This window comes from Barbus barbus (assembly GCF_936440315.1).
Source record: "Barbus barbus genome assembly, chromosome: 35".
NCBI classification, from domain to species: Eukaryota; Metazoa; Chordata; class Actinopteri; order Cypriniformes; family Cyprinidae; genus Barbus; species Barbus barbus.
This window is the reverse complement of record NC_136763.1, coordinates 5,460,909-5,474,157: the sequence shown is the minus strand read 5'-3', so window position 1 is coordinate 5,474,157 and position 13,249 is coordinate 5,460,909. Positions and strand designations below refer to the sequence as shown.

Genomic DNA, 13,249 nt, shown 5'->3' with positions numbered 1-13,249 from the left:
AGAATGCTAACCAACTTGTTTATTCAGATTTCTTTTTGGGCTCGTTCAAGAAAGACTCATCTAGCCATTAGACATTTCTAGAACAAGCACACAAAATATACATGTTCTTTATTTAATGTCCACCAAATGTTCAACAACAAACTTATGTTTATTGGTGTGATCAAATACAGTCAAGTTGATTCAGTCCAATTAAATTACATAATTTGACAATCTGGAAAGTCAGAGTATACTTTCACGTTGTTTTGCCTTTATAGTGAAATATAGTGAAATGACATTATAGTGAAAAAAGTTTGCTGAAGAATACGTTATGCTAGTAAATATTTCTATATTCATATTTGGAACTCAACTTCTGTGCAAACTTTAAAGTCTTGATTACAAAATAGCTGTTGCACATACCCAGAGTTGTTGTACATGCTATTAAAAAAAATAAATAAATAGCTGCTCTTGTCCTTGTGTCGACTAGCCCCAGTCTCCCCTAGATGCATTCAGCTTCAGGGATGGGTGTTTTGGGGTGTTTCTAATGATCACAATCCCATAGCAAACCATGAGCCTTATTATCTTTAAAAGAAGCATCTGGATGTACTCACTATGCTACTCTCTGTTTTGGGTGGTTTCTGTCAGTTATTAACAGCGACTCTTAATTCCAGGTGAATTATTACGACCAGTTGCCATGATACACGAAAGAGAGCTGCTAAACAAATTCACTCGTTACAGAGAATGATCTAGACGGGGGACTTTGCACCTGGCCATTTCCTGGTTACAGTTTTACAAAGCTGCAAATAACCAAGATCATATTTCGAGATCAGCCCTGTTAATTATGAGCACAGAAACATCTTTTTACTACCGAGGTTTTCTTCAATAAAGCCATTTGGTGCTGGGGTGTGTTTTGATTGTCAGCTGGGAGGCGCGAGTCTCTCATACACTTACAAGTTCACTCACATGCTCTTTCATTTAATTAATGTGTGTCAAAGGCAATAACATCTTATGAGGCTTTATAATCCCTATTCTCCAGTGCTTCGAAAACACCTTCTCATTTATTCCACTGGACAGTAAGTAACATTTTGTGTTAAAGCTAAAGTAAAATAGTTTGTGTGTGTGTGTGAGACAGAGCATTTATTTATAAAAAATAATCTTTTGTCATTTTTATTATCATAAGCAACCAATATCATCAACAATATTTTGAAATCCAGTAATACAATACAATTATATGCTAGATGCCTTGAAAGTATGTTAAGAGTAGTCTCCATTAAAAATAAATGAAGGTCAATGACAAATAAGGATGTATGAAATGGTAAGAAATTACATTATTTTAAAATGTAGTTTATAAAGTTAAAACTTAGGAGTTAAAAAGGTTTTGCTAACATTTCCATTAAGTTCTAAAATGATTTGAAATTATTATTTGAAATGTTTCAAAAAACGCATTTATTTGAACGTTAGAGAAAACATTGAGGGAATGCTACATTTTGTTATTTTGCGAGCATTACGGGAATATTACTTTTGAACAATACTCATTGCCCTTTAATAGGCTATGTATCAGAAATCCAGGCATTCCAGGAAGAGCAGCAAACATGATTCAGGTACACCCACGTTATCTGGCAATCTGTCATACACACGGACACACCTGAGCGTAGACTACTGGAAGCTCAGGTGACTTATTACCGAACACAGATCAACCGACTTTTAGAACCAGAAGCTCAAATCCCATATAAGAGCTAAGAGTTTGAATCGTGGAACAATAAACACTAATCGTTTTTTATCTCCTCACACAGACAAACCGGGACAGTAGCGCCTCCTGCTCGGCGAAATTGGAGAACCGGACGGTGGATTTGGACTGTGTATCCGACCCGATCAAAATATGGTCATCTTGGCTTCACCTGAAGCCTCTTAAAGACAATATAACGAAGGATATAACCTATAGGATTTTGTTCTTAACCAGTTTCGATTAATTGTCTCTTGGATACGAGAGTGAAACTGTTGCGCAATGAAGTTCACGTGGTGGATAGTCCAAGTGCTCCTATTGGCCATCGGAAGTGTGTGTTCACTGGAACGAGTCACACACAACCCAGGAAACAACGTCATCTGTCCTCAGGTTGAATGTTCAGTCATTAAACATGTTTGTTTGTTTATTACTTGTTTATTTTTATAGTTTTAATATATGTTTGGTAAAATTCCTACAAAGGTGTCCAGTGCTTAGTGTATTACTAAACTATATACCTCATTATTACATTGTAGGCTATATTATATTACTACAAAAACAGCACATAGAAAAAAAAAAAAAAAAAAAAGAATTTCATTAAATTCAGTTATGCAATATCATTAGTTTATTAGTTCAAAAAATATGTAGCATATTGCATGTAAGTTTATGCCATTTTACACAAACAAACAAAAATCGATTTAATGTTTGATTTCAAGTGATATAATTATAAAGTAACAAGTAGAAAATACACACGAGTGTACATAGACTTTTCAAAAAATGTTTTCAAAGACAATTTTGATCCATCAAGACCCCTTTTGATCCATAGCCTTCTCAGCGGCATCCATGATGTCCTTGATGGCTTTATTCTTGTGCAGTCCCCTGAATCCCAAGAGCTTGAGGGCCCTGCTCAACGATTGGCCGCCAAATCCTCAGCAGCCAATCTCAATGGGGAGGCAGCGGGTCTTCCATCATCTATTACGACATTCTCCTTTAAACTCCTTGTACTTGGCCCTTTTCCGTTCAAACGCCTCTTCCATCTGGTCTTGCCAGGGCACAGTCAGTTCCAGTAGAACCACCTGCCTTGATGATTCTGAAAATAGGACCAGGTCTGGCAATCTGAGCTTTCTTCCCAGGTCAACCTTTAGCTGCCAGTCTCGAGCTGTTGCCAAGGTCGAGCCACAGCACCGCCAGATCACCATCACCTTCTTGAGCCTCCCGGATTAACTGGGTGACAAATCCAAGCAAGCCTGGTACTTTCAGGATACTTTCTCCACTGCTGCGCCACATTCCCCCTCCTCCAGAAGATAATTTTCCATAGTGTTTTCCATTCTTGTGGACCACGTAGGGCACTCCACTTGGACCTGGTGCTGAGTTTGTCCTAGCTGCTTTGACAACCTCCTGAACCTCTCTCAGGGTTGGGTCCTTGAGGTTAAATGCCCCACTTGGTTCCAGTGGGGTTATCAACGTGCTTCATGGTCCAAGGTCCTGGTCTCTTGCTCTATCACTGTAACTGGTGCTGAGGTGCTTATCAACCTCGTCTTGAGTACAGGTGAGATGACCACTACACTTCTGCCAGAGGAGTCTCCTGGTGAATCCGAAGGGGTTTGCGATATACTCTGCCCGTCTGTGAGCCCTCTGCTTGCCCCTCTTTCTGTGCCACTCAGCTTGACGGGTGGTAGTGAGCTTACTCCTTACAATGTTCCGAAGCTCAGCCAGGGCAGCTTTATCCTTCTCATTTGCTTGTTTGAACTGCTTTCTAAGCACACGGAGCTCCTGCCACAGATGTCGGATCTTCTCCTCCCAACGATTTGGTCCCGCAGTACCACTAGACGGACACTATTTTCTAAAAAGTTGAAAAAATGTGTAAAATATTATATTTTTTGACGTTTAATTAGTTAGCGTTTCAGTGATATATTTTAGTGGATTAATCAAATAAATTTTTAGTGGAGTTCTCCTGAATACATAATTATTTTTTTTCTTTTTATATATTTTAAAGACTGATAATATTTCCAGAATTATTTTTGAAATCTAAATAATAATTGTTTTGTTTGGCACCTCTATGTCTGGATATACATTTTTTCCATTTAAAAAATTTAAAAATATTTAATAAAAAAAGAATTTGTGCGTAATCTTGTAATATTATTCTAAAACGTAGTTTTGATAATTTATTGAAATTTTGCATCTGTAATGCATGTCAAACCAAAAAAGGAAAAAAAAAAAAAGTTAATTCAAATGCTAATACAAAAAATGTTTCCAAGATAGTCTGTTTGTAACCTGAAATATGTTTGTGTTTTTAGGCTCTAAACTGCAGGGTGAGAAATACAGATCCTACCACACCACTTGATGTGGTCTGTGGTCCTGTGTATGTGTGTTCTCTGGCTGTGAAGCCAAAACTGTGCTGTCATAAGAAGGACTGCAAACCCTGTTTGTGGATCAACATCCAGCTGAGTATTATTCCAGATCTCAAAGAGGAGGAGGACAGAGATATTGAGAGATCAGAATATGAAGAGGAGAGCAGTGGTGAGTTCTTACAGTAGCAGCACATTACAGTTGTTGGCCTAATGGTTTATGTTTACACTAACCTTTCTAATTTCAGGGGACTGGGATTCAGCATGTGTTTACATGCCAAACGACACATCAGAAGGTACAAGGGTAAGTGTTTTGAACATTCATGACTAAATGTATTTTTAAAAACTCCATCTTTAATTAAAACCTTTAACATCTTATACTTTTTAACAGGAAGAACACTCTCTCTGTGAAGACCAGCTAGATCAAGGTAGACCAAGTGAACTTAAAAACTCAAAAATATTTCTTAGCTCTTCATTTGTTAATTAGTGCTAATGTACTTAAGCAAACTGATTTTCTCAAACTGTATTTGCTTTTGCTGAAAGATAGCAGTGAATTCACCATTGTCTGTCATGCAGTGCATTATTAAAGCTTGCCTCTTTGTCTTCTCTTCATGTAGCTACTATTACAATATGCTACCAACCAGCAGAAGTGCAGTATGAGTGGTGCAAGAGATTAGACTTCACAGTGACTTCTACCGCAAGCCGTAAACCTCTCAATGTGAGTGTCACCACCATGTCCATTTAACCCTCATGTTGCCTTCTCGCTATTTTGACCTGGAGAAGATTTTCTTTTTCTCAAAAATGCTAGTTAATGGAAGTTCACCTAATAATAATAGTTGCATTGCTGTCTATGCACGGTCAGAAAGCTCTCAGATTGAATCAAAAATATCATTCATTATCACATGGCACAGCTGATTGGTTCTCTCCTGTATCGGTAGCGAATGAGCTCTCTGCTCAATATTCAAATATATGTTTAGTGCTTGTTGTAGCAGTTCGCAGCTTGCTTCAGAAAGTCTCCACCTTCCCCAGCTCCACCTGTATAGATCAGCTACGAGGTGTTTCATGTATGCTATAGGGAGTTATTTCAGGTATGTTATATTTGCAGCAGCAGTATTTCTTACATGCTCACAGCATGTTATGGAGGTATTGGCAGTAGCAATTCTCGCTACTTACTCTGCCGCAGCAGCAGCAGCAGCATAGCAGATCTATTCCGCCAAGACCAAATACATTAACATTGTCATGTACATTACCATGCCAATCCCTCCGAGAGTTGCCATGACAGAGCTATCCCTTTAATGTTATCGCATTGGACTAAAACTTACTGACTTTGCTCAGGCAAAAATAAATAATATAATACTACTAATAATAAAATTGTCATTAACAACAGTGTAATATTTTATCTTTTAAAATGAATATTTATTTTATATTTAATTGAAATATTTCTAGAAGGTCTGGCAGGTTAAAAGTAAAAAAAAAAAAAAAAAAAGTAGAATTTCCTGACAATCCTGACTGAAGTAATGGAGAAGAAGAACCTTGTAAGTGTGAATGAAATTAGTGACTTGATTGTTATTTCAGTGTTTATCTTTGTGTGATTCAGCTGACTCTGGTGGAGTATAAAGATGCTGACTTTGGCAGAACAATGCAGATCACTGTTGGATCATTCACTAAGTCACCTGAAGTTGAAATTAATGAATTCCCTACATTAAAAACAGGTAGCTATTGTTTTTACTTACTCTAGATACACATATACAACAGTTGCCTATACAAGTGTAGCTTACTTATTAGTATTTAAAAGTGTATGTTTCTTATATTCACTAATTCTATTTAAAAGTAGATCTATGTGTTGTCATTATGCCATTTTCATTCACACAACGTTAGTCTTGTTGAATCTAAATGTTATATTTTACCAAAAGATTAAAAGTCGAAGATATATGCAAATGCAACATAAAGTGTATGAAAAGTAGCGACTGTGACATCAGTGATGTTTTCATTTACCAGTCAGTAGGTTTGTTTTGTTAAGAAAAAAAAATGTTTTCAAATGTTTGTTGTCTTTGCAGTGTGTTCCTTATCATACCTTAAGGACATAGAGCAGTGTAAAGGTATGTTCAGATTGATTCAGTTTTAGATTTCTCTCATTTTAATGTATTGTATGTTAAAAAAAATCCTTCCTCATTTAAACCCAAATTTAATTATAGGCTACATATATATAAATTCTTTGGATCAGAGATTTGGTTTCTGTGTTCAACTAGATGCGTTTCTAAAGAGAATAAGACTTTTTTTTTTAAATAAATAAAGATTTGACATCAGACTGCTTTGTTTGTAGGGTCAAAGACCATAGTGGATGAGCAAATTTAATTTACTCCATGTTTCCTTTTGATTTTTAGGTCCCAGGGTCTCCACTGAAATACAGGGGAGTGTGGTTAAGGTGCTGTTAGTCGATGAGGATGAAGGAGCTTCTAAACGCCTATCCCTGTGTATGAAACGCGGAAGAGAAGGGAGATGTTGGGTCAGTGAACTCGCACATTATTTCTGTCCATACAACACAGCCTGAGGGCTTATCACAGACAAACAATAGACTGTACAAACCAGTTTGTGCTTTTCATCAGCTACCATTTTTTAGTAACTTACCATACCTTTTCTTCTCTCAGCCGTTGCCAAGTAATAACATTCCACTGGCGTCAATGACAGACTGCATGTGTTTCCAGGTACCGTGCTTTTCAAACATGCACACGCTCAAAACAATGCCTGCTAAAATCTCTTTCGATATTCTTTTAACTTGCCTTGTGTGTTTTCATATGCTTCAGGCATGGAACAATGTTTCAGTTCGTGCAGAAATCTGTCCTTTTGAAAAAAATACAGGTAAAACCACAATAATATTCAGAGACACCATTCAATTCAATTAAAATCAAGTTTATTTGTATAGCGCTTTTTACGATACAAATCGTTGCAAAGCAGCTCTACAGGAATTTAAGTTTCCACAATATATTTATATATTGCAGAACCTTAATATGTTTAATTTATGGCAAAATTGGGTAATTCTGTATGTTGTCTGAGCATTGGCATCCTCCGAAGTCCTCTGAGGGGTTGGCATTATCATTTCTCAGGTGTTTGGTCATCTTAGATCATTTAAGGGTTGGATCCAGACTGAAGCTTCTGTAATTCCTAGTTACAAGTAATACTATTTTGTAAATGATATGGAACCATGACTTTTTAAGGATAATATTGTATGAAGAAAAAAATAAAAAATAAAAAAAAATAAAAATAAATATATATATATATATATATATATATATATATGTTTTAAAATAAATTTAAATATTTTAAAATTTGTAAAATATAATTATAAAAAAAAATATTTTTTTTTCTACCCTATAAAATAACTAGTGTATGATATAGATATGGAGGATGTTCAACACCATCTTGATTTATTTTGTCTTCCCACATTTTTTTTTTTTTTTTTTTTTTTTTTTCCACTGGCAGAATTTAAAGCCAATGTCCTGAGCAACATGTCAGTGTCTTTAGCCCACATTAAGACAAATGATGGTAAACCGGTGCTAAGCTGGAATTTAACAGTGCCCTGCAGGATAAGAGTCGAAATGTGGCCCTGTCAGCTCAAAGCAGATGGAAAATGCACAGAAGTTGAAGGATTCAGACAGAAATGCTGTAATGATTGGAAAGAAAACAGCACAATACTATGGGTAAATATACATTTTGGGTATATGTATTTTCTGTCATAGATTAAATGAGGCTGTTAGGAAGTAGAAACACTGCAACAGTGGGATATATATCCTCTAACACCACAGTGAAATCTAGGATTTTCAAATTGAAACCTGGAAATAAATGCTTTTAGAATAAAAAAAAAAAAGTTTAAATGGGGTCATCGGATGCAAAATTGTATCAATCATATCAACTTGTGGAAAATGGGCACCCGATGACCCCTTTAAACAAAGTTGTATTTATTTATTTATTTATTTACCTTTCCTGTTTCCGCAATGGGAAAGAAAAATTATTAAATACATAATACATAAATAAATGTAATTATGACTTTTTATCTCACAATTGCAAGTTAGTGATCTCCTCTTTACGAGTGACGTCTGGACTTTTGAAACTGAACGATTGATTCCCAGGTGCAAAGCAAACTATGTTAAATGGACCCTTGGTTGCTTTCATTTTAATTAATGTGAAATTAAATATGGTGTTTGCTCCAACTGAGTTCAAAGCTAATAATTGTTTTTCCAGATGGCTATAAAGCAGTTTGCTTTACTGATATTTGTTCTCTTCAGGCCTCCGGGAAGTTTGTGAATATCAGGTCTCAGAATCACCAGCAGCTCTGCGTGATGGTATGATACCATCTGCCTTTTTTGTTTTCTTTCATTAGTCATTTAGTGCAAACAGACAATGAACACGGTAAACATTCATCTTCGTCTGTGTCTTTGTCTGCAGCTTGAAGTAGATGGAAAGATTGTGCGGTACTGTCAACATCCCTGTAAGTGTGTGATGAGAAGAAACATCTAATTTATATCCTGTTTAAAGCTGCCGTTCATTGTCATTTGATTACATTGATATTTGTGTGTTCAATGTACTAAAACTAACATTGGCTACTGAATATGAGTATGGCAGTTGTTATTAGTTGGTTTATTGTCCACTTCATATTGTTTTAGCGGAGCGGCAGTACTGGAGCCTTCTTCTTCTTCTGCCGCTGATCTTTGTTTGTCTGACTGCTTTTGGAGTACTTCTGGTGAACAAACTCAAATGTAAGTCTTTGCTATCTATAGCATCTCTTCGTTTATAAGATGTTTTTCTTCTCACCAACAAAGAAACTACAACAGAATGGGGATGACTTACAGCAACTAAAATCACAATTTTTATTATTATTATTATTATTATTATACTGCATGTTTTATTTAATTACATAAATTCTATATTTCATTTAGCAAATTATATATGCATTATATCTTATATCTATATATTTTTTAATTAAGCAAACGAAGCAATACAGACATACAAAAAAAACAGAGAAAAAGAGAGCGAGAGAAAAAAGATATGTACCAAGAAGATGCAATTGTGGCAATTGTGCTAGCTTATGGAGAGGCAGTAGGAAGAGGAGATAAACAAGCAAGTAAACAAGCAGACAAATAGGGAAAAACAAACAAACACATACATAAAATTATACACATATACTTACAAAAACATATTTATAATATAAACGCCTCAAAAAAAGTCTTTGAAGTGACATACGGCCAAGTATGGTGACCCATACTCTGAATTCGTGCTCTGCATTTAACGGTAACCCATCCAACGTGCACACACACAGCAGTGAACACACACACACACCGTGAACACACACCCGGAGCAGTGGGCAGCCATTTATGCTGCGGCGCCCGGGGAGCAGTTGGGGGTTCGGTGCCTTGCTCAAGGGCACCTCAGTCGTGGTATTGAGGGTGGAGAGAGCGCTGGACATTCACTCCCCCCCCCACCTACAATCCCTGCCGGCCCGAGACTCGAACACGCAACCTTTGCAATTACGAGTCTGACTCTCTAACCATTAGGCCACGACATCCAGAATGAAAATATTATTAGCTATTTTAGAAAATTTTATTATTATTGTCGCCAATAACAATTTATTATTATTATATATATATATATATATATATATATATATATATATATATATATATATATAATAAATTGTTATTGGCGACTAAAGATTAAATATTAAATTAGAAAAAAAAAAAAATAATTTTTTATATATATATATATATATATATATATATATAATTATTTTTTTTCTCTCTAATTTAATATTTAATCTTTTAATATAAATTAGTGCCGGGCAACGATTAATCATGATTAATCCAAAATAAAAGTTTTTGTGTATATAATATTTGTGTGTGTACTGTGTATATTTATTATGTATGTATAAATACACATACTTTCATGTATATATTTAAGAGAAATATGTTTATATATTAAATATATAAATTATATGAATATAAATGTATAGGCTGCATGTAAATACATGTAAATATTTTCCAAATATACATTGTATGTGGGTGTCTTTATATATACATAATAAATATACACATTACACATATTATATAAGCAAAAACTTTTATTTTGGATGTGATTAATCGCGATTAATAGTTGCCCAGCAATAAATAAATAGATTGAAAGATTAATATTAAAATAAGATCTATATTTATTTAATTGGCATTATTTGACCACTTGCTACACTGCTCTAGATATTGCATTTGGCCATTTAAAAATCCATCTAAAATCTCATAGTAAATTCAAAATATTTTATGCTAGAGACTGATAACCACTATGCTGTGAAAGTACAACTGATCAGCCATTTCTTATTATTTTATTGGATTGAAGATGGTGAAAGAGAGATACAGTCGAGGTTTTTGTTGAGATGTTGACCAGGCACTCTTTTTGCTCTCAATGGCTCTATTCATGCGTCTGTGAATGGCACATATTTTTGTGGTGATCTGTGTAGTACACATTTATTCCATCTGAGCATGCTCTTTGTCTTTTTCAACTCCTTCTTTATTTTGTGTTCTTTCACCCATTTTACCACTTTTTGTGTCTTACTCTTTTTAGTGAAATTTCTAAGGAATACGAATTTAGTATCTCTCAGGCCATCCAAGATGTAGATGAGTTTGTTTCTTCATTCCACCAATGGAACCACTGCAGTGAATGGGTGCCATCAGAATGAGAGTCCAAACAGCTAATAAAAACATCACAATAATCCACAAGTAACCCTAGTCCATCAATTAAAGTCTTGTGAAGTGAAAAGCTGCGTGTTTGTAAGAAACAAATCCATCATTAAGATGTTACTGTTGCTTCTGGCCAAAATACGAGTCCATAATCCATTATAACGCTTCCTCCAGTGAAAAATCCACTGTTGGCATCTCACATTAAAATCCACTTACATATATGTTTAGAACTGTTTTCACTTGTAAACAGTACTTGATCTGTACATATTTCTCTCCTGATTCAGATTGATTAGATGAAAGAAAGTAATATTATGGATAGAGGACTTGCATTTTAGCTGGAAGCATTGATTTGAATTTAAAAAACATCTTAATGAAGAAAAAAAAAAAACTTAAATGATGGCTTTGTTTCTTATAAGCACACAGCTTTTCGCTTCAAAAGATGTTAATTTATGGACTGGAATCATGTGGGTTACCTGTGGATTATTGTGATGTTTTTATCAGCTGTTTGGACTCTCATTCTGGCGGCACCCATTCACTGCAGTGGTTCCATTGGTAAGCAAGTGATGTAATGCACATTTCTCCAAATCTGTTCCGATAAAGAAACAAATTCATCTACTACTTGGATGGCTTAAGTGTGAATACATTTTCAGCATTTTTTTTTATTATTATTTTGTGGTAATTATTATTTTGTTTAATTATTTTGTGGTAAACTATTCCTTTAAGTATTAAAGAAATCTTTTATGAGATTTTACATTCTTGTATGTGTCTCTCATAGGGTCACTTAACGAATGGGACAGAAGATGTCATTCTCAAGGTACACAAGGTGTTTATTTACAGTCATTTGTGTCTTATTATCAAGAAACCTTTTAGCATAGGAAAAGTTCTCCAATTAATTTAACTTACCTTATGATAATTTCATGTCCTATTCATTTCTCTCTCTAGATATGAGGGGACCGGTGTTGTTGGTCCATTCCTCAGTCACAGACCCACAGCTGGTGTGTAAGCTGGCCCAGTTGTTTTCTGAGCTGGGTTTCAGCGTATTTCTCGACCTGTGGAACCAAACAGAGCTTGGTTCTTGCGGCCCGGCCGCGTGGCTCCACTCTAAGCTCGATCACATCCAAAAGCATGGAGGGAAGGCCCTTCTGGTGGTTTCTCCGACAACACTGCAGAGAGCCGAGTTATATTGGAAAATTGCAGTGGAAAGACAAAGCAATCCTGCCACATACTCCTCAGATATGCTGGCTTCGGCATTGGGCTGCATTTTTGCTGACCATCAGAAGGGCTGCACTGGTCAGCGGTTCATCCTTGTGCAGTTAGACGTTCATGAACTTCACATCAATGAGGAGCATGACATGCCAAAGCTGTTGAGGGGCCTGCCACTTTATAAACTACCCTCACAGTCTCAGGGATTACTTACGGAACTGTGTTTGGAGCGCCCAAATAACATGAGCGGGAAGTTGATGAAGATGTGGTGGATGAAAAGGGCACAGAGGAAGCTGGCCCAAGGAGTGCAGAACATATTTAAGTCGAGGGTGAGGACTGAATCCATGCTCACTCAATTTGATTCACTCAGCCTAAACACAGAAGACACAGAGGAAAGACTTTTTCTCAAAAATGAACAGCACTGATGGGTCGTGTACTCCCTCATCACACCAGAACATTGTTAGGATGGTCAGTCACAATCTGTCAGTATGGACTATGGACAGATGAAGTACAGGAAGTAAAGAAATTGATAAATACACTAAAAATACTTCAAATATTCATACTGTAAATATACGTATATACTCCTATCTTTTCATAGGAAATTTCCTCAAACTTACTGTTTTCATCTCTGCTTCTATTTAATGGTTGTAAAAAGCCTAATGGCTTTTGGCTAATATCTATAGCCTATAAATTTCATATGAAAATATGGCTTTAATATATATTTAAATCAAACTTTTGTAATATACAGTACATTTGAAATGCTTTGGTTGTACTCAAATATACAGTTTTGGCACTAGTGGCTTGTCTTGGTCTGATGAGTGGTAGGCCTATAAAATAGATGGAATATAGCCAACGGATAGCATGTACGTCTGCAAGATGTCTGTTAAAGATCATTTGATCTGGAAAGCATCTGCTGTGTACATGTCACATGTCTATATGTTGAATTTCTGTTTTGACCTAGTTGTTGCCTGTCTAGTGTTCTTAAGTCCTGAGTTCTGCCCAGTTCTTTGCAAGTTATTGCTTGATGTTACGTGTATTGAGAGTTATTCCCTTCAATTCGTGTGGATTATAATATTAAAAGACTTTATTTTTAGATTCCCTTCTCTCCGTGGAGTTTGTTCTACCTGAGACCGTAACAGTACAAACATCTGACACATGTCTTTAAGATGTCAGTTTTACAGTGCATATATTCTGAATCATAAACATCTTAAAGACATCTAGAAAAGGTCTGTTTGACATGCTGGTTATAGACTGGCCAACCAGCCTAAGCAGGAGACCAAGTC

At 35.7% G+C, this 13,249-nt stretch overlaps 1 protein-coding gene across 3 annotated transcripts; it reads left to right on the top strand.

The window, feature by feature from the left end:
- Positions 1-937: 937 nt before the first annotated feature.
- On the top strand, positions 938-13,064 carry LOC306855375 (uncharacterized protein). 3 transcript variants are annotated; one of them, XM_079394040.1, is made up of 17 exons: positions 938-1,049; positions 1,770-2,089; positions 3,994-4,216; positions 4,293-4,348; positions 4,436-4,472; positions 4,662-4,762; positions 5,642-5,756; positions 6,102-6,143; positions 6,429-6,550; positions 6,693-6,749; positions 6,849-6,903; positions 7,525-7,742; positions 8,328-8,384; positions 8,488-8,530; positions 8,706-8,798; positions 11,539-11,577; positions 11,706-13,064. In XM_079394040.1, the coding sequence occupies exons 2-17, from the start codon at positions 1,982-1,984 to the stop codon at positions 12,389-12,391; spliced, it is 2,052 nt and encodes a 683-aa protein (XP_079250166.1). In that variant the 5' UTR covers positions 938-1,049; positions 1,770-1,981; the 3' UTR covers positions 12,392-13,064. The 3 variants fall into 3 exon arrangements, with proteins under 3 accessions (XP_079250166.1, XP_079250168.1, XP_079250167.1); XM_079394042.1 differs by lacking the exon at positions 938-1,049 and adding an exon at positions 1,614-1,647 and having other exon boundaries at positions 11,706-13,060; XM_079394041.1 differs by lacking the exon at positions 938-1,049 and having other exon boundaries at positions 1,618-2,089; positions 11,706-13,060.
- Positions 13,065-13,249: the final 185 nt, after the last annotated feature.